Source organism: Prionailurus bengalensis, chromosome A2 (genome assembly GCF_016509475.1).
Source record: "Prionailurus bengalensis isolate Pbe53 chromosome A2, Fcat_Pben_1.1_paternal_pri, whole genome shotgun sequence".
In the NCBI taxonomy this organism is placed as follows: domain Eukaryota; kingdom Metazoa; phylum Chordata; class Mammalia; order Carnivora; family Felidae; genus Prionailurus; species Prionailurus bengalensis.
Genome location: NC_057348.1, coordinates 5,010,130 through 5,028,504, shown reverse-complemented (window position 1 = coordinate 5,028,504; position 18,375 = coordinate 5,010,130). Strand labels below are relative to the sequence as shown.

At 57.8% G+C, this 18,375-nt stretch overlaps 2 protein-coding genes across 7 annotated transcripts; one reads left to right on the top strand and one right to left on the bottom strand.

Moving 5' to 3' along the window:
- Positions 1–101: 101 nt before the first annotated feature.
- TRIP10 (thyroid hormone receptor interactor 10) lies at positions 102–9,024 on the bottom strand. 4 transcript variants are annotated; one of them, XM_043586380.1, is made up of 15 exons: positions 8,913–8,995; positions 7,606–7,721; positions 7,464–7,520; positions 6,469–6,616; positions 6,325–6,387; positions 6,005–6,109; positions 5,754–5,882; positions 5,018–5,164; positions 4,712–4,906; positions 3,480–3,647; positions 3,099–3,208; positions 1,193–1,325; positions 821–966; positions 621–742; positions 102–501 (listed from the first exon to the last, which is right to left on the bottom strand). In XM_043586380.1, the coding sequence occupies exons 1-15, from the start codon at positions 8,934–8,936 to the stop codon at positions 353–355; spliced, it is 1,812 nt and encodes a 603-aa protein (XP_043442315.1). In that variant the 5' UTR covers positions 8,937–8,995; the 3' UTR covers positions 102–352. The 4 variants fall into 4 exon arrangements, with proteins under 4 accessions (XP_043442315.1, XP_043442317.1, XP_043442314.1 ...); XM_043586379.1 differs by having other exon boundaries at positions 231–543; positions 8,913–9,022; XM_043586382.1 differs by lacking the exon at positions 3,480–3,647 and having other exon boundaries at positions 8,913–9,024.
- A 2,031-nt stretch (positions 9,025–11,055) lies between these two features.
- GPR108 (G protein-coupled receptor 108) lies at positions 11,056–17,392 on the top strand. 3 transcript variants are annotated; one of them, XM_043586375.1, is made up of 18 exons: positions 11,056–11,227; positions 11,980–12,099; positions 12,606–12,656; positions 12,857–12,939; positions 13,654–13,778; positions 13,903–13,964; positions 14,048–14,116; positions 14,213–14,317; positions 14,514–14,647; positions 14,764–14,839; positions 15,363–15,436; positions 15,517–15,634; positions 15,726–15,856; positions 15,973–16,016; positions 16,303–16,352; positions 16,553–16,636; positions 16,741–16,865; positions 17,047–17,392. In XM_043586375.1, the coding sequence occupies exons 1-18, from the start codon at positions 11,108–11,110 to the stop codon at positions 17,117–17,119; spliced, it is 1,644 nt and encodes a 547-aa protein (XP_043442310.1). In that variant the 5' UTR covers positions 11,056–11,107; the 3' UTR covers positions 17,120–17,392. The 3 variants fall into 3 exon arrangements, with proteins under 3 accessions (XP_043442310.1, XP_043442312.1, XP_043442311.1); XM_043586377.1 differs by having other exon boundaries at positions 11,117–11,227; positions 11,871–12,099; XM_043586376.1 differs by lacking the exons at positions 11,056–11,227; positions 11,980–12,099 and having other exon boundaries at positions 12,626–12,656; positions 14,032–14,116.
- The last annotated feature ends 983 nt before the right edge of the window (positions 17,393–18,375 follow it).

The following is an 18,375-nucleotide window of genomic DNA, read 5'->3' as shown; positions in this document are numbered from 1 at the left end:
ACTTCCCTTTCTTCATGCCCTCTGTGGCCAGGAAGGAGGGTGCCATCTGCTTATCCAGCCTCGGGATCTAAATCTACCAATAAGGCTCAGACTCCAAAAGCTTTAGGTAATTTTTTATATAAAACAAAATGGCCCTAGCCCAGCGGCAGGAAGACAAGATCTGAAACACGAGTATGTACATCAACAGTGGAAGGCACAGCGGGTCCGTTCGGAAGGGGTGGGGGGTGGGGCAGCAGGTTACACGGGTCTCAGCTGAAGCCACGGGGGCAGAAATAAAGTGCGTAGGTCCTGGGGCGCCCCGTGGCCCAGAAGCAGCAGCCAACAGCCCCCTTCTTCCCGCCTGTGGCAGGGTTCAGTTGAGCGTGACGCGGAGGTAGGAGGTGGGCACGTAGCCCTCACCTCCCTGTTTCCGCCTGACCCGGGTCCAGCCGTCGCCTTTGTCCTCCTCCATGAGACTGAGGTCTTCACCCTCGGCCATGGAGATGGTGCCCTCACTGGACCCTGTCATGGAGTAGCAGTGGGCTCGGATGTGCGTCACGTGCCTTGAAACAGAACCGAGCCAAAAACACCACCCCCTGCCCAACCCACCCCATCAGCTGCGACACACAAGCCGTCCTCACCTTCAAAGTGGTAGATGGCCACACAGTGACCTATGGGGGATGCTGGTTCCTCCTCAAAATCCTCATCAAATTCCGTGTAGATGGGGGCATCCTGACCCTCCTCTGAGAGGGGCTCTTCAGAGCTGGTTGGGGACAGCGAAGCGGGTAAGGATGGGCCTCCTGGGTCCTGGGGGCAGACCCACTCTGTCCCCCCCGCTCACCTCTCCTTGTTATCCTGTGATCTACTGTTGTTGCTGTTGCTGCTGTCTGGTGGGGCGCTGGCTGGGGGGTCTGGAGGCCGGGTGTGGCGGCCCAAGCTGTCTCCCCGATTGCTCAGGACTCGGCTCTCTGCCTCTGCCAGCCAAGCCTGAGAGGAGGGAGCCACGAAGTCAATCCCAGGGCAGGGCTCCTCCGGGGTCGGCCCACTCCGGGCCTGGAGGTTCCCTGAGATCACCCATGCACACCCAAGGCTGTGATGAGACACAGCTGGAGCACCCCCCCTCCCACCAACACCTCCCTGTCCCCCCCCCCCCCCCCGGAAGTGACTCAGCCAGGCCCGCTGGCCCCCACCCCTCCCCAGGGTCTTCCCTGACCTCATACTTCTGCACTTCCAATTTGAGCCGCTCGATGTTGTTCAGGGTTTCCGTGATCCGGGGCTCCAAGCTGGCAGGGTCCCCCATCTGGGGTGTCTTCTCATATACATCCTTCATTTTCTTCAGGGCTTCTCTAGGATGACACAGACAGATCGGAAACAACAGTCCCATGGGACTCAACAAGCAAAAAAAAAAAAAAAAAACAACAAAAACACCAAAACCAAAACATGTGCTTTGCTTCAAGGAACAAATAGCAAGACAAGACAGTGGTTAAATCTCAAACGTTAGTGCTTCACTGCCTGGGTTTGAATCCCAGTCTGGGCACATATCCTAGCGAGTCTGGACTAGGTTACTGAACCTCTGTCTCAGGATGCAAATCTGGAACATTGGGGATGACGATACGTACAGCTCATGGGAGCTCAAGACTATAACAGTGCCTTTATTTATCCAAATACATACTGAGTATCTATCACATACCAGGCGCCGTTCCAGGCATCTGAAATAATAGCCCTAAACAAGCCCTAATCAGGGTCCTGCCTCTGCTCAGTCTCAGGAAAACGTGGGGATTCCAGTGAATCTACATAAAGGGTTTGAGACGGTGTATGGCATAGGGTAAGCACTCTATACATGCTAACTATCATTATCATTAGCCTCCCTCCGGTTCCTGTCTCCTCCAGGACTATATACACAGGCAGTAGTAGTAACAAGCATAGAGCTCTGGAGTATGGCAATCCTGGTTTCAACTTCTTCCCCGTCCTAATACGGGATCCATGTTACAGATGAGAACACTGAGGCACAGAGAGGTGGGCCAGCTGGAATTCAAGGCCGGTCTGTCTTGGCTCCAAAGCTGCCCCCTTAACCCCTATACCATAAAAACCCAGGGACGACAAAGTTCCATATGGAACCCTACACCAATAAAAGTTTTTGTACAAGAGGTTCTGTGCAAACGGCAAAACAGAATTTGGCTGCCTGTCCACAGTGGCAAACGTCATTCCTATTATGTAAGGGGACTGGGAAGAGAATCTTGTTGCTTGGAAGAAGTGAGCAAAGATTTTCTTTTTTTCAATCTGGCAGATTTTCTATTGTTAATATTTTAAGCGTTTGAAGTATTAAATAGGTAACCATATGGTTTTTTTCTTTTAGCCAATTAATGTAGTAAATGAGACTAATAGACGTTTTTATATTGAACCATCTTTGCATTACTGGGATAACACCCAATTGATTATGACTCGTCTTTTAAGAAGGTCGTTTCTTTGGGCGCCTGGGTGGTTCAGCTGGCTAAGCGTCCTACTTGGGCTCGGGTCATGATCTCACGGATTGTGAATTCACGCCCCACGTTGGGCTCTGCGCTGACAGCCTGGAGCCTGCTTGGAATTCTCTCCGCCCCTTCCCTGCTCGTGAACTCGCACGTAGTTTCTCTCTCTCTCTTTAATAACACTTCAAAAAAAAAAATTTTTTTTTTTCCATTATGGTAAAATACACAGAACACAAAATTCCCCACTGGAACCATCTTGAAGCATCCAGTCCAGTTCCGTTGCATTAAATGACATCCACGCTGTGTGCAATCATTGCCATCACATGACACATCATTTTTAAAATACATCATTGGATCTGTTTGGCTGGGATTCTGCATCTAAGATCATAAGGGAAATTTCAATTCCTTGAATTCTTGCTAACCGATACGGGAATGGATTCCACCAGCCTCCTAAAGGAGCTGGCAGCTTTCACTTTTTCTGTTTGCTGGCATGACTTAAGAGGGGAAGTAACGCTTTCCTTTTCAGTGTGGTAGGAATCACCTATAAAACCACCGAGGCCTGGGGTTTATTGGCAAGATCTTCGAACACCACTCCGGTACAGTTCACTTATTATTGTATTTCGGTCATTGCCTGCCTGCCCCCAACCTTACCTCTGGTCAACCTCCTTCTGTAGTTCACGGCTCCGTTCTTCAAGCTGTTGCTGAAGTCGCTTTCTTTGCTGCTCTGGGGGCAAGTGGCTGAAGTCCTCTGTCACCACTGTCTGCAAGGTAGGAAGACACTGCGTTTGGGATCAGGAATGCTAAGCTTCCAGGCTCTTCTACATTGCTAAGACACACCAAGTCCACCTTCCTCCCCACCCAAGGTTCTTGGGGGGCAAGGCCATGCACAGAGCAAAGCAGGTCCAGGTCTGGCAACCGGAGGAGCGGGCCCAGCTGGCGGCAGGAAGCGAGCCCAGGGTCCCGCCACCCAGCTGCTGGGCGGGCTGGGGCCGCCCCCTCCTCCTCCTCCTCCTCCCCCGAGGCCTCACTTACCCCACGGCTGCCTCGAAGGCTGCGGAAGGATGCTAGCCGCGGTTTGACCGACTTACTGATCTCACTCAGTATGGCCAAGGGGTCGAGGCCGGAGCGGGGGGATGGGGGTCCATTAGGCAATGCCGAGGGCAGGGGGCCCCCCAGGGGGGAGAAGGGTGGAGGGCGTGGCTACCGGCGGGGGCAGGGGAGGGGATTGGGTCAGGAGGGGTGGGAGGATGTAGAGAACGAGGATGGACGATGGACATAATAAAGAAAAGAGAAAAAACAAAATGGAGAAAAGAAAAGGAAAAAAAAAAAACAAAAAACGGTAAGAAAACCAGAACTCAAGATGCACAATCACACACAGAAAATGCATGCAAAGAGCAACATAAAAATCTGGGGTGTGGTGGGGAGGACATTAGACTGTGAGCCAGAAGGCTGGACCCCTCCCTAACCCCCTATGTTGCACCACCGTTGAATCCCATATCCAGTACCTAAGAATGGGGCCGGGGGGTGGGAGGCAGGGAGGCCCAGGTTTCCGTGCACCCAGCTTTCTGGGCTCACAGTCTAGAAGGTAGAGGGAGATACATGCAGGAATCAAGGTCTCAGACAGGTACGTGGCCACAGAGGTCAAAGGCAAGCTAAGGGAAGGATAGAAGTCACGATGGATCAGAAGGGTTACAGGTGGGGTTTAAGCTGGGAGAGTCTCATGTACAAACTGAAAAGGGGTATCAAATTATATGTCAAGAGGGATCAAAAATATAAAACAGGGGTCATGAGATATAACCGTGGGGCCGGGGGACAGTGTCTGAAGATATAACCGTGGTGGGGGGTGTCTAAGTTATAAAACAGGAGTGTCCAGGTATGTGCTTGATATTAAAAGCCAAAAACCCCAAGAAAAAACAGCCTGAGGGTCACAGGCCTGGAGTCACATTGGCAGGATGGAGAGACTCCAGGGGAGTCCCCAGGGCCAGCGTCTCGAGCCCTCATCCAGCCCTGAACCCCAGAAGCAGGTCTTCTCCTAGCATCCTGAGAAGCAGCACACAGACACCACAGGCCCCCTCCCTGCACCCCACTCAGCCTTGGGGGACTCCCAGGCCAATCACCCGGCCGCCTCCCTTCCCTCCAGCCCGGGCCAGCAGCCAAGAGGAAAATTCCTGCCTGGGACTCAGCGTCCTGGCGGCTGGGGCTGAGTCAGTGGGGGCCCCCCTGTCCCTACTCACATTCCCCGTCCCAAGGGCCCCGGCCCCCACCTTGTTCTTCTTGCTGAAGGGCCAGCGCTTGGCACGGCTACGGCCCGGGCCTCGGAGCTCAGGCCGTCCATCAGAGGGGGTGCCCAGGCTGCTGTCTGAGGGCACGCGGTTCATGGGCTGGCTGAAGTCTTCGAATTCCACGTCACCCGGCCGGGCAAAGCCTGACTTGTGCAGCTCAATTAGGACCTGGGAGTCCTGTGGGGGGTGGTGGGAGGGGGGGCAGTCAGGGGCAAGACGAGATGCTCAGCCTTTGGGGTCCTCCTACTGCCCACCTGTCAGCCCCCTCGCCCGGGACCAGACACCCACATTCTTGGCGTCTACGGCATCCGCAGCCACCTTCATGCCCTCTAGACACTTGGCAATGATGGGTACCACCTGCAGCTCGGCCTCTGACAGGAGCCCATACCCAGCCCCCAGGTGGGTGGCCCGACGCTCATCCATGTCCTGAAGCTTCTGCGGGGACAGAGACAGGGGCACTAACGAGGGGCCAGCAGCAGTGATCCAGCTCACAATCGTGATGGGGCTCCACCCTGGCCCAGCCCCGAGCCGTCTGGTGGGGGAGACACAGAATCAAACAGACCCCACCCCAGGGTGGTCATGGGAGGAGACATGGGACAGGGGAGATTTCAGAGAGGACTTTGAGGAGCTCCCGCCTTGCCAGGGGAGTCAGGAAAGGCTTCTCAAAGTGGGTGACCGTGCTCAAAGAGCAGACCTCGCACAGACACAGCCAGTCCCAGGGTTGGGACAAAGAGTAGACCAGAAGGCTGAAGAAGAAGAGGGGAAATGCGAGACCTTTCAGAGGGCAGGTTAGAGCTGGAGCTTAGAAGAATGGACAGAGCGTTCCAAAAGGAGAAAGGAAGGCGTCCCTGGCAGAAAGAACAGCTTGAGTAAAGACAGAGCTCGCAGACCCTGGTTGTTTTTCTAACCGCTTTTCAGCTGAGACATCGGGACATTGCTGCTGAGGTTCCGACACGTGTGTTAAGAGTCGATTCACTCTGGGGGGGTTTTCAGAAGGATGGGGCTGGGGGCCTGGGACACTCACGTCGAATATCTGGGGCATCTGGGAAAAATAGAAGTGGGCCTGGTCGCGGTTGAAGCGCTGTAGTTGGGCTGCGTACTCATTTTTGCTTTCTTCTGCCATGTGACTTCGAAGGTGGGCTTGTTGCTTGGCCTGAGGAGCATGGAGGTAGAAGTTGCTGCCAGGTCCTGGCCGCATCCCGGCCAGACATCCCCCCCCCTCTGCCTCCCGCCCCCATCTCCCCTCACCAAGCCCGTCCCAGACCCTGCAAGTACCTTCTCCACATCAGCCTTGGTGGCATTGATATCCTGATCGAGTCGCTCAGCAGTCTGGGCTGCCTTTTCAGCCTCTCGACAGTCACGCTCAAATTTGCGCTTACTCTGTTGGGGGCAGAACCAGAAGGAGGTAGTAGGTTGAGACAGCAAGGTTTCAGGGACTGGCGGAAAGTGACCCAGCAAACGGGGGATAAGGGGCACGGCAGAAGCCCCCAGGGGAGAGGGGCTGCAGGCCAGACAATGCAGACAGCTCCTTGGATCAGTAACCCTCCCCTGGCCCTCAGGGACAGAGCCACCCTTCTCCACACCCACAGACTCACATTCTCCAGTTGTTTGAAGCCACTTTCCAGCTGCTGCTGGGCCCGACGGCCTTCCTGAAAGTGCTGTACCAACAGAAGCGGTTAGGCTCACCTAGGTTGCAGTAAGCGGCCCCTGAGAAGACCCAGGGAGGGGGAATCGCTCACCATCTTCCTCTCGTGTTTCATCTCCTGTGAGTACTTGGCCAGCTCAAGACACACACGGACGCTGAGGTTCTCGGCCACCAGCTCCCGCTGGCCCGCAAAGTCATTCACCTCCTGGAGAATCTGCACGAAGGACTGTTGCTGGCTGAACCTGGGGCAGGATGGGAGGGGGCAGCGAGCCAAAGTCAGGTCCCCCCCCGGACCCACCTCCATATAGAAAAGGGAAAAAAAGCCCCAACACATTCCTCCCGTAAGCAACCTTAAATTCTGGTCCGTATCCCTTACCCCAAACCCTTCAGTGGGATACATGTTGGAACTCAGAATTGTTCAGGTTTAGAAAGGGGATATAATGCTGATGTCTTTTATGCATCACCCCAGTGGGGTCAGAGCAGCATCAAACACAGTATTTTTGCAGCCAGAGGCATTAATATTCACACTAAGTGGGATAAAGACCAAGGACGTGATCAATATCAAGTCAGTTTAGGTCAGGGGTTGTTGCCAGACAAGTTACCCACACAATCTTGATTTCTGGAGCTTTTTGGATTCTGGAACTGGGGACCTGGGGTAAAGCGAAATGCTCCTATGACACTTACTATTGCCTAGGCACCGTTTCAATGCATTATCTCAGTTAATCTTCGCATGCGCCCTACAAGGTCACCATCATCATCCCCATGTCACAGGTGAGGAGAACAGAGGCACAAAACAGAAGTCAATTGCCCAGACTCACTCATTTAGTAACTGTTAGAGCCTCTCTCTCACTTAATAGGAGAATAAAATGGAAAACTTGAGTCAGTTGCCCAAAGCAGGTGGGCTAGAAAAGAGTGGATTTAGGATTCTGACCCAGGTAATCTGGATGTTGCAACCATGCCCATCCCTCTAGGTGGGATCTGAAGCAAGAAGTAAGGGACTTGCTTGGGGTAGCCTAGTGAGGGAGAGGAAGTGAGACCCACACCCCCGGGGCCCCCAAATCTAGCCCTGCAATCCCTCTCCGTCCTTACTTGGATTCCGGGTCATCTTTGGCAGGTCTCTTGGGCAGGTATTTTTTCACCAGGCTCCTAACGGAGGGAGGCAGAAAGGCTGAGCCCCTGGCCCTCCAACAACTCCCCCAAGCCCCAGGGCGGGTCCACCGTAAGGTCTCACCTCAGTTGCTTTGCATAAGCCTGCTCCACCTCGGTCCGCTCTTTCACGAACTTCACATATCTGTCCAACAGGTCCAGCCCCCACTGCGTGTGCCGCTCGAGCACCTCAAACTGATCCTGGAAGGAGGTGTGGGGATCCGGAACAAGACGTTGGGACCCCACTGCCGGCCGACCAGGCGCGGGAGAGGCCTGAAGGCTCTGGGCTCGGAGAAGGAGTGGCTTCCCGGCCCCGCCCCGGCGCGGCGCGGGGGGAGGCAGGAAACGGGCGGGAACCCCCTCCCCTTCCCGGGAAGGGCCAGGGAACAGGGGCGGGGCCCCAGCCGGACTACAGGGTCCCCGTCGCCTGACCGCCAAGAGGGGTGTGGAATGGGGCAGAGCCACTCCCCCCTGCCCTGGCTCCCCTAATCCCCCCCCCTACAAGATTCCGGAAAATCCGGCCGGCCCGGCGTGAGTCAGGCCAGAGGGGCAGGGTTCCCTGTAGCTTGGGGGGCCCAAGAATGTCCAGGGGACAGGCCCCATGTTCCCCGGTTCGCCAAGCTTCCCGGGGTACCCTCCCGATATATGACTCCGTCTCCCCCACTGAGTCCACTGCACCTCCAAAAGAAACGCCACACCGAGTTGTGGGGGAAGGAATCTAGCTATCCCGCTGCACCCAGGAACCCAGGGATGCCACCGCCCCCATAAAAAGGAGGGGTCAGAGGTATGGGTTAGGATACGGGGGGATTTCTGGGGCTTCCAGAGTAGAGATTAGAGGTGGCCTGGGGGCAGCCCCTCCCTGTGCCTGGGGCAGGTTGGGGGAAGGGACTGCGAGGCGAGGCTCCGCCTCGTAGCCCCCTCCCTCCCCAGAGGGTCCCAAGCCCCTAGGTGTTGATTGGCGGCGCCGGAAGGGCGGTCAGAACTTCTAGGTCCCACGTGGGGTTGAAAGTGGCCAGAGGGTCCCCTCCCCCGCCCGAGCGGGACAGGCGGGCGGCGGGCAGGGACCCAGGGGCCGTAAGATAAGCCGCCGGCCCAGCCAGGGTGCTCAAAATAGGTGACCTCGCCCGGCCGCCCCGGCCTTGTCCTAGGACTTCTGCCCTCCTCATTCCGAACCCCGCGCTCAGTTTCCCCACTCCGCTCCAGCACGGTCGCCCTCCGCCCCGGGCGTCCAGAAACGCCCTGGGAAACTCCGAGAGAGGGCGGAAAGCTGGAACTCCAGGGGTCGCTGAAGGGGAGAGCTCCGAGCCCCCGCTAAGGTGTTGCAGGAGCAAAGAGGGAGGGGGTCTGGACTCCAGAAAGAGAGGAACGTGGGGCAGGGCCGATCGGACTCACCCACAACTCGGTGCCCCAATCCATGCTGCTCCCGCCGAAGCCGCCGCCGCGCCCGGTCCCCGCCGCCCGCCGCCGGGAGACTCAGCTCGGGGCGGCGCGCCCGGCCCCGCCCGCCTGGGCCCGCCCACTCCAGGCTCGGCCCCGCCCCCGCGGGCCCTGCCACGCCCCCATCTGCGCGGAGCCCCTGAACTGCGCCCAGAAGGCGGGACCCCCAAGGAGGCGGGGCCCAACGGACGCCCCGCCCCTTCTTAAAGGAAAGTTGCCACCCGATGCCACTGGGCCGACCCCTTAAAGGACCCCCACCCATTTTCCAAATCCGGCCCCTCTGATCCTCTCCACCCCTGCCCTGCCTGGGGCTGTTCTTACTTTTCTCTTTTCCTTCAACCAACCATTCCTTAAAGGGCCAAGACATTAAAACCCCAACCCGACAGGTCCTTCCCCCACCCCTTCTGTGGAAGAACCTGAGGTCACCCCGCTCTTGTGGGCCGGCCGGGCTCCAGACATCTCTGCTCGTCCCACTAATGGTCTGGTTCTCTCCGGCCACAGGGCGGATGGGAGGACTTCGATCCGGCCCAGAACGCGTCTCCGCCAAGGCCCGGTCCATTAGCGCCCCCACCGCATCCTGCCTTCCCCCTCCCCCCGAAGTCTGCGCCGGGAAACTGAGGACGGGCCGTCCTTGGGGCACCGGGCCCAGGTCTTTCCTCGGTCCTCATCCAGTTCGCGCTTCCACCTGCCCATTTTCCAGTCGCATCCATTAAGACCCAATCAGGTTTCCTAGTCTGTACTGACCCAGGTTCCGACTCCTCCTCTCCCTCCAGAAACTCGGGCCCTGGGGGCTGGAAGTCTGTCACCTCTTTCATAAAAGTCTGTTCGCACCTCATTAATCTCTTTAAGGCACTAGGATGAAAGGAGAGAGAATCCTGCGGCTCCCACCCTCCTGTCTCCAGCCTTTGGTGCTTAGTGTCTACAGAGGTGACAGACGCCCCAGAGCCCCCAGGCACAAGTTAGGCTCTAAGCTCCCAGATTCCCAGTACACACACCGGGGAGCCCAGGAGGATAGCCCCAGGAGCCCACACAGGCACAGATGGCCCTGTGGGGACCTGGCCCCACCTGCTGGTGGCTTCTGAGCTAGAAAACCTCAAGTTGCGAAGTGGGCTGTGCTCCAGGGGCTGGGGGACCAGATGAATCAGTGGCTCAGCCTGGTATTAGAGTCTCAAATTCAAATTGGAATTGGGATTCATTCCAGGTCAGCACCACAGTTGGGATGGGATCTCAGACTGGGGTCAGAAGCTTCGCCGAGGGGTCAGCAACCCAATAGGGGGTCTGGGACTCAAACTAGGGTCCAGAGGTCAGGCCTAGTCTGGGGTCAGTGCTCCAAATGGAGGGCTCAACCAGAGATTAAGGCTCAGTGTAGGTTGAGGGTCAGAAGGGAGTGGGGAAGTCTGGGTTTCAGGCTGATGTCGGCGCTCAGCTGCAGGTAGGGGGACTCAGCCGAGGGTTGGTGTTCAGTCCATTGACAAGTTCAGCCTGGCATCTGTGCATGGGCTTCTAGTTGCCTCGCTCGAGGGAGGGAGGCTCCGCCTAAGGCTGGGATTCAGCCCAGGGTCATAGGTCATCCTAGGGCCAAGATTTAGCCTGGGGCTAGGTTTAGGCCTCCTAGGATCAGGAAGATTAGAACCGGACAGGCCTCGGCAGATGCGTGTGTTTACCAAAAATCTGTGCTCTGGCTAGGAGCCACTTCCCCGGGGTGAAAAGGGGAAGTCCGTCCTTGGGGATATTGGGATATGTAGTTTATTGAATGCCCTGTTGCACTGTCTGCTCTCACTGCATTCTGGGTAACGTAGTCCTGGACAGACCTTCAGTTGGGCGTGGATGAAGGAGTTCCGCTTCAAGGGCGGGATATCAGACCCATCACAATTGGTTAGGTGGACTGTTTGTCAAATTACATCGGGACAATCTTTCTAATGATTGGTGAGAGCGGAGGTGGGGTTAAGCATTATCAGCACCCATTCGGAGCCGGTGTTGTCTGTTTGGTGTCGTGCGGGGGTGGGGATGTGGATTTTCTAGGAAAGAGTCGCTGATTGGCTGGGCGGGCTGGTACTGCCGGAAGGTCGGCCCTCACCGTGCGGCGATTGGCTCACCCGTTGGCGGTGGGGGCGTCAGAGGCGGTATCAGGGGAGGTGGTGGCTCTAGAGATGGCAGTGAGCGAGAGGAGGGGGCTCGCCCGCCGGAGCCCCCCGGAGTGGGGGCAGCTGCTACTTCTGCTGCTGCTCTTGGGTGGCTGCTCTGGGCGTATCCACCGACTGGCGCTGACGGTGAGTCCCGCCGCGCGGCGGACTGGGGCGGGGGGGCGCAGTGTTGTCTCGAAGAAGCCCCTGGTTTGGAGTGGTCTCGTCCTACCTCCCCCTCGTCTTACGTGGGATGGAGCGGTCCGGCGCCCCCCGCCTCCAGGCCCGGAGTGGTCTCGTCCGAGGAGTCCCTTCAGTCCTCTGGTGGCGCAGCCTGGCTGGCAGTGTTAGGACTGTGCCCCGCCCGTTGGGGGGGTGGGTCTTCAGCTCCAGGGAACACCCCACCCCCTCCCGCCCGCCCCTTAGTCCTCTAAATTCTTGAGATTGCTCTGGGGGCGCTGGCACCTTTGGCGCCGCCCAGGGGAGTCCCTGGGGTTTCTAGGATTGGGTTCTCTGGGCACTCACTGGGATCTTGGGGACTCATTTGGAATCTACAAACTGGGAGGTCAGAGCTCGGCGCACCAAGATAAATAACTCTGCTCTTGGGGTGGTGTTCACCAAGTGCGGAGACTTGCAAATGCCCCAGGCTTTCTTTTGCTGGACTCTCAGAATGGTGGCTGGAGGATGTGGGGCTACCCTGTTCCTCCCCGGGGGATTGGTCTGGGGACATGGCCTCCGGGAAGGCCCTCTCAGCCTCTCCCATTACTCTTTGGACCTGTCCTCAATCTAGGGGTACCAGGAGGGGGCCGCGCTCTTAGGGGGCCTCGCGCCAGAGCCGCGGGGCTGAGTTGGAAAGAAGTCTGAGCTGCCGCTGCCTCTTCCTCCTTGGTCTCCGGCAGGGGGAGAAGCGAGCAGACATCCAGCTGAATAGCTTCGGCTTCTACACCAATGGCTCCCTGGAGGTGGACCTGAGCCTCCTGCGTCTGGGCCTCCAGGAGACAGAAGAGAAGGCCCCGCTGGTGAGGGGCTTTGAGGAGTTTGCTGGAGCAGGGCGAAGAGCACAAGTTTCCAAGCCCCCTGTCCTCAGTTTGTAGCTCTGCCCCTCATCCGTGTGATCTTGGGCAAGTGCATTGGCCCCTCTGAGGCTCCTCATCTGTAACATGGGAAAAACAAAATCTCGTGCCATGTATGCTAGACCCTGAGCTTGGGTTGGTGGAGGGAGGGCATTATTACATCAACATTTTAATTGGGTGAAAACAGGATGGGCTAGGTCCAGAGGACCAGCGAGGGTCTCCCTACGGAAGTGACATCCACGTAGAGTGGCTCGAGATGGTTAGGAGTTAAAGAGTATGAGAAGCCAGGGGCAGGATGGTGTGTTGGAAAATTCCATGAGTGAATGTGGGACCTAGTACATAGTAGGTGTTCAGTAAATTTGAGGTTACATTTCTATTGCTACTAAAAGAGGTGCCTTGGCGAGGTCTCTGCGCAATCCCTCATTTTGTCCCTTTTTCTTTCCACCTGCCAGGTGGGGTTCAGTCTGACTCGGGTTCGATCTGGCAGTGTTCGATCCTACTCAGTGAGTGGAGGGGGAGGTAGGGAGGGGGTGAGGAGGGCCTGGGATGTCTGTCCTTTACATCTGGAGCCCAGAGGCCCTCCTTCTTTCCCAGAGAGGGGAGCAAGAAGTGACCCTCCCTTGCGGGGTACACGGGGAGGAGGCAGGGTGGGGGTGGGTTAGTGGGAGTTGGTAACCAAGGTGCCCTCTTACCCACTCCCCAGACCCGGGACCCCCACGACTGTCCTCTCTGGAAAAACAGTAGCAACCTCCTGGTTCTCTTCCTCATCAACACCAAGGATCTGCGGTAAGTTGATGGGCCAGGGGCTGCATCATTTGTGTTTCCCTGGGTGTGATACCCACGTGAGCTGATCAGGTGCAGTGAGAAGCCAGCCGGAAAGAACTCTGTGCTCTTAGGAAGAAAGCCACGTGCTTTTCAATTTTGCCTTCCAGCCTTCTGGTCACGGGAAGGAGGGAGAGGGGCAGGGTACCCAGAGAGTGTTGGGGTCTCAGGGCAGAAGACACGGACACAGAGGAGTGTTGTGAGAATTGACAGCGATAGTTAATGCTTGTTGAATGCTTCCTGTGTGCCAGGCAGCATCCTGCAAGCGTTTACAGGTGTGAACTCATCAATTCTTTATACTATTATTATCCCCATTCTAAAGAAGAGGAAACTGAGCCCAAGAACTGGGATTTGGACCCAGGCAGCCTGGCACCAGAGTCCCACAATACCATGTAGCCTGTCTGTAGACACATTTTCATTTAAAACAATGCGCTGAAGTAGAATGAGTAAGTCACTGTCACGGGAAGTGACAGTCACGGGTGCAGGCAGTTCATAGATGTGGCAGTCGTCTTGATGGGTGGTGGCCAGTGCTGGAATTGTGTGACCACTGATTCAGCCTGGTGCCGCCCTCAGAAAGGAGATCCCAAGGGCCCAAGGGGCCACTGAGTTCCTCTGCACAGGTCATGCACATGACCCAAGCCTTCAGCCTCACCCTCACGGTCCCCACCCTCACCCCAGGGTCCAGGTGAGGAAGTATGGAGAGCAGAAGAAGCTGTTCATCTCTCCTGGGCTCCTCCCCGAAGCACCTTCTGAACCAGGGCCCTCAAATCCAGTGCACACAGTCACCCCTAATGTGGACAGCGGTGAGTGAGGCTGGCCATGTGAGCGGGGAGAGTGTAGATGGCTAGGGCTGTTCTGGGCCGCCTCCCGTTTTTCTGCTGTCCATTTGTCCATCCATCTCTAAACTCATTCACTTGTCCCCTACAGGGGCCACCACTACGCTTGACAAGGCCAAGTCGAAACACACAGTGTCCCAGGGAGATCAGCAGGTTCGGGGAAGGTCTCTTCGGGGGCATTTGGCGACCCAGGCCGGGGGCCAGCTAATGCTCCATGCAGCACTCTGTCCCCTCAGGGCCCCAGTGGGAAGGACAAGGAACTGATCCTGGGTCTCGGGCATCTCAACAACTCCTACAACTTCAGCGTGAGTGTCTGTGAGCGCCTGTGGCCCCACCTCCTCCCAGAGTGGGGACTCCCAGGCTGAGGCCTCCACTCCCCCTGTCTGCCCCCCACCCCCCAGTTCCACGTCGTGATCGGCTCTCAGGCGGAGGAAGGCCAGTACAACCTCAATTTCCACAACTGTTACAACTCCAGGCCGGGCCAGGAGCAGCCGTTTGACATCACGGTGAGCAGATGCAGGGCGGCTTCGCCACATCCTCCCTGAGGCCATGCTGTGGACCGGTAGACCGATGTACCCACCTGGGAGATGGGAAGACCGAGGCACGGAGAGGGGGAGCTTGAGAGTGGGAGAGTGAGACTCACACTCATGGCTCTGCACGTCCAGAGCTGGTATGCCATCCCCACCGCTGCCCCCACCCCAGGTCATGATCCGGGAGAAGAACCCTGAGGGCTTCCTGTCAGCGGCAGAAATTCCCCTTTTCAAGCTGTATATGGTCATGTCTGCCTGCTTCCTGGCTGCTGGCATCTTCTGGGTGTCCCTTCTCTGCAGGAACACGTAATGCCTGGTTGGGGGGGGGGTCCCCCACCTCCTCTCTTCATACCCTCCCATCCCTGCCCCTAACTAATGCCCTCCACCTCCTTCTGTCCGTGACCTTCCCCACCCCCCACCAGGTACAACGTCTTCAAGATCCATTGGCTGATGGCGGCCCTGGCTTTCACCAAGAGCATCTCCCTCCTTTTCCACAGTGTGAGAGCTTGGGCCCAGAGCAGAAGGGGGTGGGCTGGGGTCTCTGGGTCCAGGAAGAAGCCCAAGCAGCCCACTCCCCAAATCTGTGCAGACCCTGGGCTTGGGAGTTCATTTGTCCTACTGTCCACATGTCCAGCCATTTTTGCACTGTGGCCTCCAACTGTCCACCCAGCCCAGCTGTCTGCCTGTCCTTCTGTCTGGCTGTGGCTGTCCACTGGCCCAGCTCTGACTCTCCCTCTGACTGATTGTCTCACTATCTCATTGTCCATCCATCCAGCTGTGACTTCCCTGCCTTTGTCACGGCTGTGATTGCCCATCCGTCATCCCAGCCGTCCACCCCTATGTTGTCACAGCCTTTTCTGAGTCTACCTGCCATCCTGGTCATAACCGTCAGCTCTGTCCACTTTCTGACCACCATGCAACAGTGATCGTCCATGTTCCTAAGCCATCGCTAGCCTCCCAGTTGTCACTGTCCACCCACCCATCCGTCCATCTGTCTGACTGTCCATCCGTCCACCTCCAGATCAACTATTACTTCATCAACAGCCAGGGTCACCCCCTCGAAGGCCTCGCTGTCATGCACTACATCACACACCTGTGAGTGCCCTTCTCTGCGGCAGGTTGGGGGGTGGGCTGGGGAGGGTCGGGCACCCCCTCTTACCACACACCCTCCCCAGGCTGAAGGGCGCTCTCCTCTTCATCACCATCGCCTTGATCGGCTCTGGCTGGGCCTTTGTCAAATACGTCCTGTCAGACAAGGAAAAGAAAATCTTTGGGATCGTGATTCCCCTGCAGGTGCACAGGAGGCCCCAGGCCGGTGGGTGGGGATGGGGCCAGGCACACCTTGGCCCTTGGGGCACACCTACCCAGCCTACACCGCCCCCAGGTCCTGGCCAACGTGGCCTACATCGTCATTGAGTCCCGTGAGGAGGGCGCCAGCGACTACAGGCTCTGGAAGGAGACCCTCTTCCTGGTGGACCTCATCTGCTGTGGCGCCATTCTCTTCCCTGTGGTCTGGTGAGGATCCGACACGTGACCCCCGCTGGAGGCTGAGGACCCCCCCCCCCCCAGGCCACCACAAACATGGCCAGAGGTAGTGCTGACAGCTTCCTGTGTCCCCTGCCCCATTCCAGGTCTATCCGGCATCTCCAGGATGCATCGGGCACTGATGGAAAGGGTGAGGCCCTGGTCCCAGGACCTCCTGGGCCCCCAGCCCCTGTCCCGCTCCAGGACCCTCTTTCTGATCCCTGGATGTCCCTTCCCTCCCTGCCGCTACTGCCTTCCTGCCTCTCTACCTTGCTTCTCGTCCAGCGCTCCCCACCCCAGACATCCCCCTCCAGGTTTCCTGCCCCTTGGCCCCTCCCCAAGATGTTCTCCCAGTCCCCAGACCTCCTCCACACGTCTCCCTTTCCCCATGCCCCCAGCCTCCTTCCCCTAACCCCCCTCTCTGTGTACACCCTCAGCGGCAGTGAACCTGGCCAAGCTGAAGCTGTTTCGGCATTACTATGTCATGGTAGGAGCCCCATTCTCACTCGGCGGAGTTTTGTGGTCTTCGGGGGGATTTTTTTTTTTCCGGGGGTTACAACCAGCCCGTTGGCATACCCACTCTAACCCCTCCGTCTGCCATCAGCCAGCCATCACTCAGCCCCAACGCCCTGCCCCCCCCCCCCCCCCCCCCCCCCCCCCCCCCCCCCCCCGTCTCTGTCCCGGCAGATCATCTGTTACGTCTATTTCACGAGGATCATCGCCATCCTGCTGCGGGTGGCCGTGCCCTTCCAGTGGCAGTGGCTGTACCAGGTGGACACGGGGGCCATAGGCAGATGGGAGGGGGTGGGCCAGACAGCTTTGGGGGCGGGGGTGCAGGGGGCGTGCCTGACACTCCTCCTGCCCTTGCCCTGCAGCTCTTGGTGGAAGGCTCCACTCTGGCCTTCTTCGTGCTCACTGGCTACAAGTTCCAGCCTGCAGGCAACAACCCATACCTGCAGCTGCCCCAGGAGGACGAGGAGGACGTGCAAATGGAGCAACTGTGAGCCCCGGGCCTCAGGGGCTGGTGGGGGGCACGGGCACAGGAGTCCTGGAGGCGGGGTGGGCGGGGCCAGCGCTCGGGGGGCGGGGCCGGGGAGCTCCAGGAGTGGATTTGATGGCCATCGGGGGCGGGGCCTAGTCCCTCTCAACTCCTGAGCCGCCTCCTGGTTATCTGTCTCTAGAATGACCAATTCTGGGTTCCGGGAAGGCCTGTCCAAAGTCAACAAAACAGCCAGCGGGCGGGAGCTATTGTGATCATCCCGGCATCTGGGACCAGTCCTCCGTCCCCCGCCTGCTCCCACCCGCTCCACACACACATTCCTCACTCCTGCGGGCTCCCAAAGCGCCAGGAGCAGGAGGAGGAGGGCGCCCGGGGCGCATGCTGCGCCTAGCTCCCTGAGCCCTGAGTCCCCAGAGCCCATTCAGAAGAGAGCCCCCCCTCTTCCCCCAAGTATTGGGCAATCCTGTCCCCGCCCTGGAGCCATCTGCCGCTTGCAGTTGCACAATAATGACCGATCTGTTTTGCTAGCCTGGTTTCTTGCTTTTCTGGGTGTTGAGGTCTAACACGGAGGTTGTGCTTACAGTTGAGAAACCTGTATTCATGGGGGGGGGGGGGAGGTTTCAGTCTCCGTTGCCCTCCACATTCAGTAAATGTCATTCGAGCAACTGCTACACGTCAGGCCCTGAACCCGGTGCTGAGGACAGAGCAGGGACCCAGGCTCGACCCTCAAGGGGCTCACGGTTGGGGGCAGGGGCCAGGCAGAGATAAGGATGAGACCATCACAGGGCCCTGACCCAGCCTGGGAAGCTGGGGGGAGGTGATCAGAGAAGCAGGGGAAGGACGGCAGGCCCAGGGGAGGGACAGCGTGTGCAGAGGCTGGAGGTCAGGAAAACTTGCTGGTTGGTAGGCCCACAAGTAGTGGGCACTGAAATGTCTAACTGTGGCTAACGCTGAACGCCACACCCTCTTCGAAGGCTTCCATTGACCCTGACTCCTATCAACCCTGTGAGACACAGACAGGCTAAGTAGCTTGCCCAGGGTCACACAGCTGATGAGTTGAGAGACTCGGGGCTCAAAACACTAGCAGTCTGGTTTCAGAGCTGCACTTTACCACGGACCACACTGCCCTTCGGCACCTAGACTCCCTGCGACCAAACCTCCGGCCTCCCCCAACCCACCGCGCCCTTTGTTGTGTGCCCCTGGGTAGCTGGTTTCGCCTCTTGTGTCCTAACATGTAAACTGGGGTCCCCATGAGGCCACTGAGTATCACACATGTGATAATGGTGTGAGTGGCTCAGCACAGCCTAACCTTTCGTGGGCTGCCCTGAACCTTGAAGAGGGCACTGCACCTGTGCACCCACGTGGGCAGCTCCAGAGATGTCATTGTCTCCCCTGTCCCAAACCCCCTTTCAGCCAGAGTGCCCACAGCCCCTTTTGGAGCTCAGCAGACAGTTCTCAGTGGGGGCCACAGGCATGGGATGATGGGTAGAGAATCAGGAAGGGGTCAAGG

Excerpts from the sequence above, each read along its gene's own strand:
- TRIP10 (XM_043586379.1), bottom strand. The coding sequence starts at position 8,936 with ATGGATTGGGGCACCGAGTTGTGG. Across the intron at positions 6,617-7,463 it reads AAAGATGACCCGGAATCCAA|GTTCAGCCAGCAACAGTCCT; the intron begins GTAAGGACGGAG and ends ATCCTGCCCCAG. Across the intron at positions 5,883-6,004 it reads CCAAGGCTGATGTGGAGAAG|GCCAAGCAACAAGCCCACCT; the intron begins GTACTTGCAGGG and ends CATGCTCCTCAG.
- GPR108 (XM_043586375.1), top strand. The coding sequence starts at position 11,108 with ATGGCAGTGAGCGAGAGGAGGGGGCTCGCCCGCCGGAGCCCCCCGGAG. Across the intron at positions 12,657-12,856 it reads GCAGTGTTCGATCCTACTCA|ACCCGGGACCCCCACGACTG; the intron begins GTGAGTGGAGGG and ends CCCACTCCCCAG. Across the intron at positions 15,635-15,725 it reads GGATCGTGATTCCCCTGCAG|GTCCTGGCCAACGTGGCCTA; the intron begins GTGCACAGGAGG and ends CACCGCCCCCAG.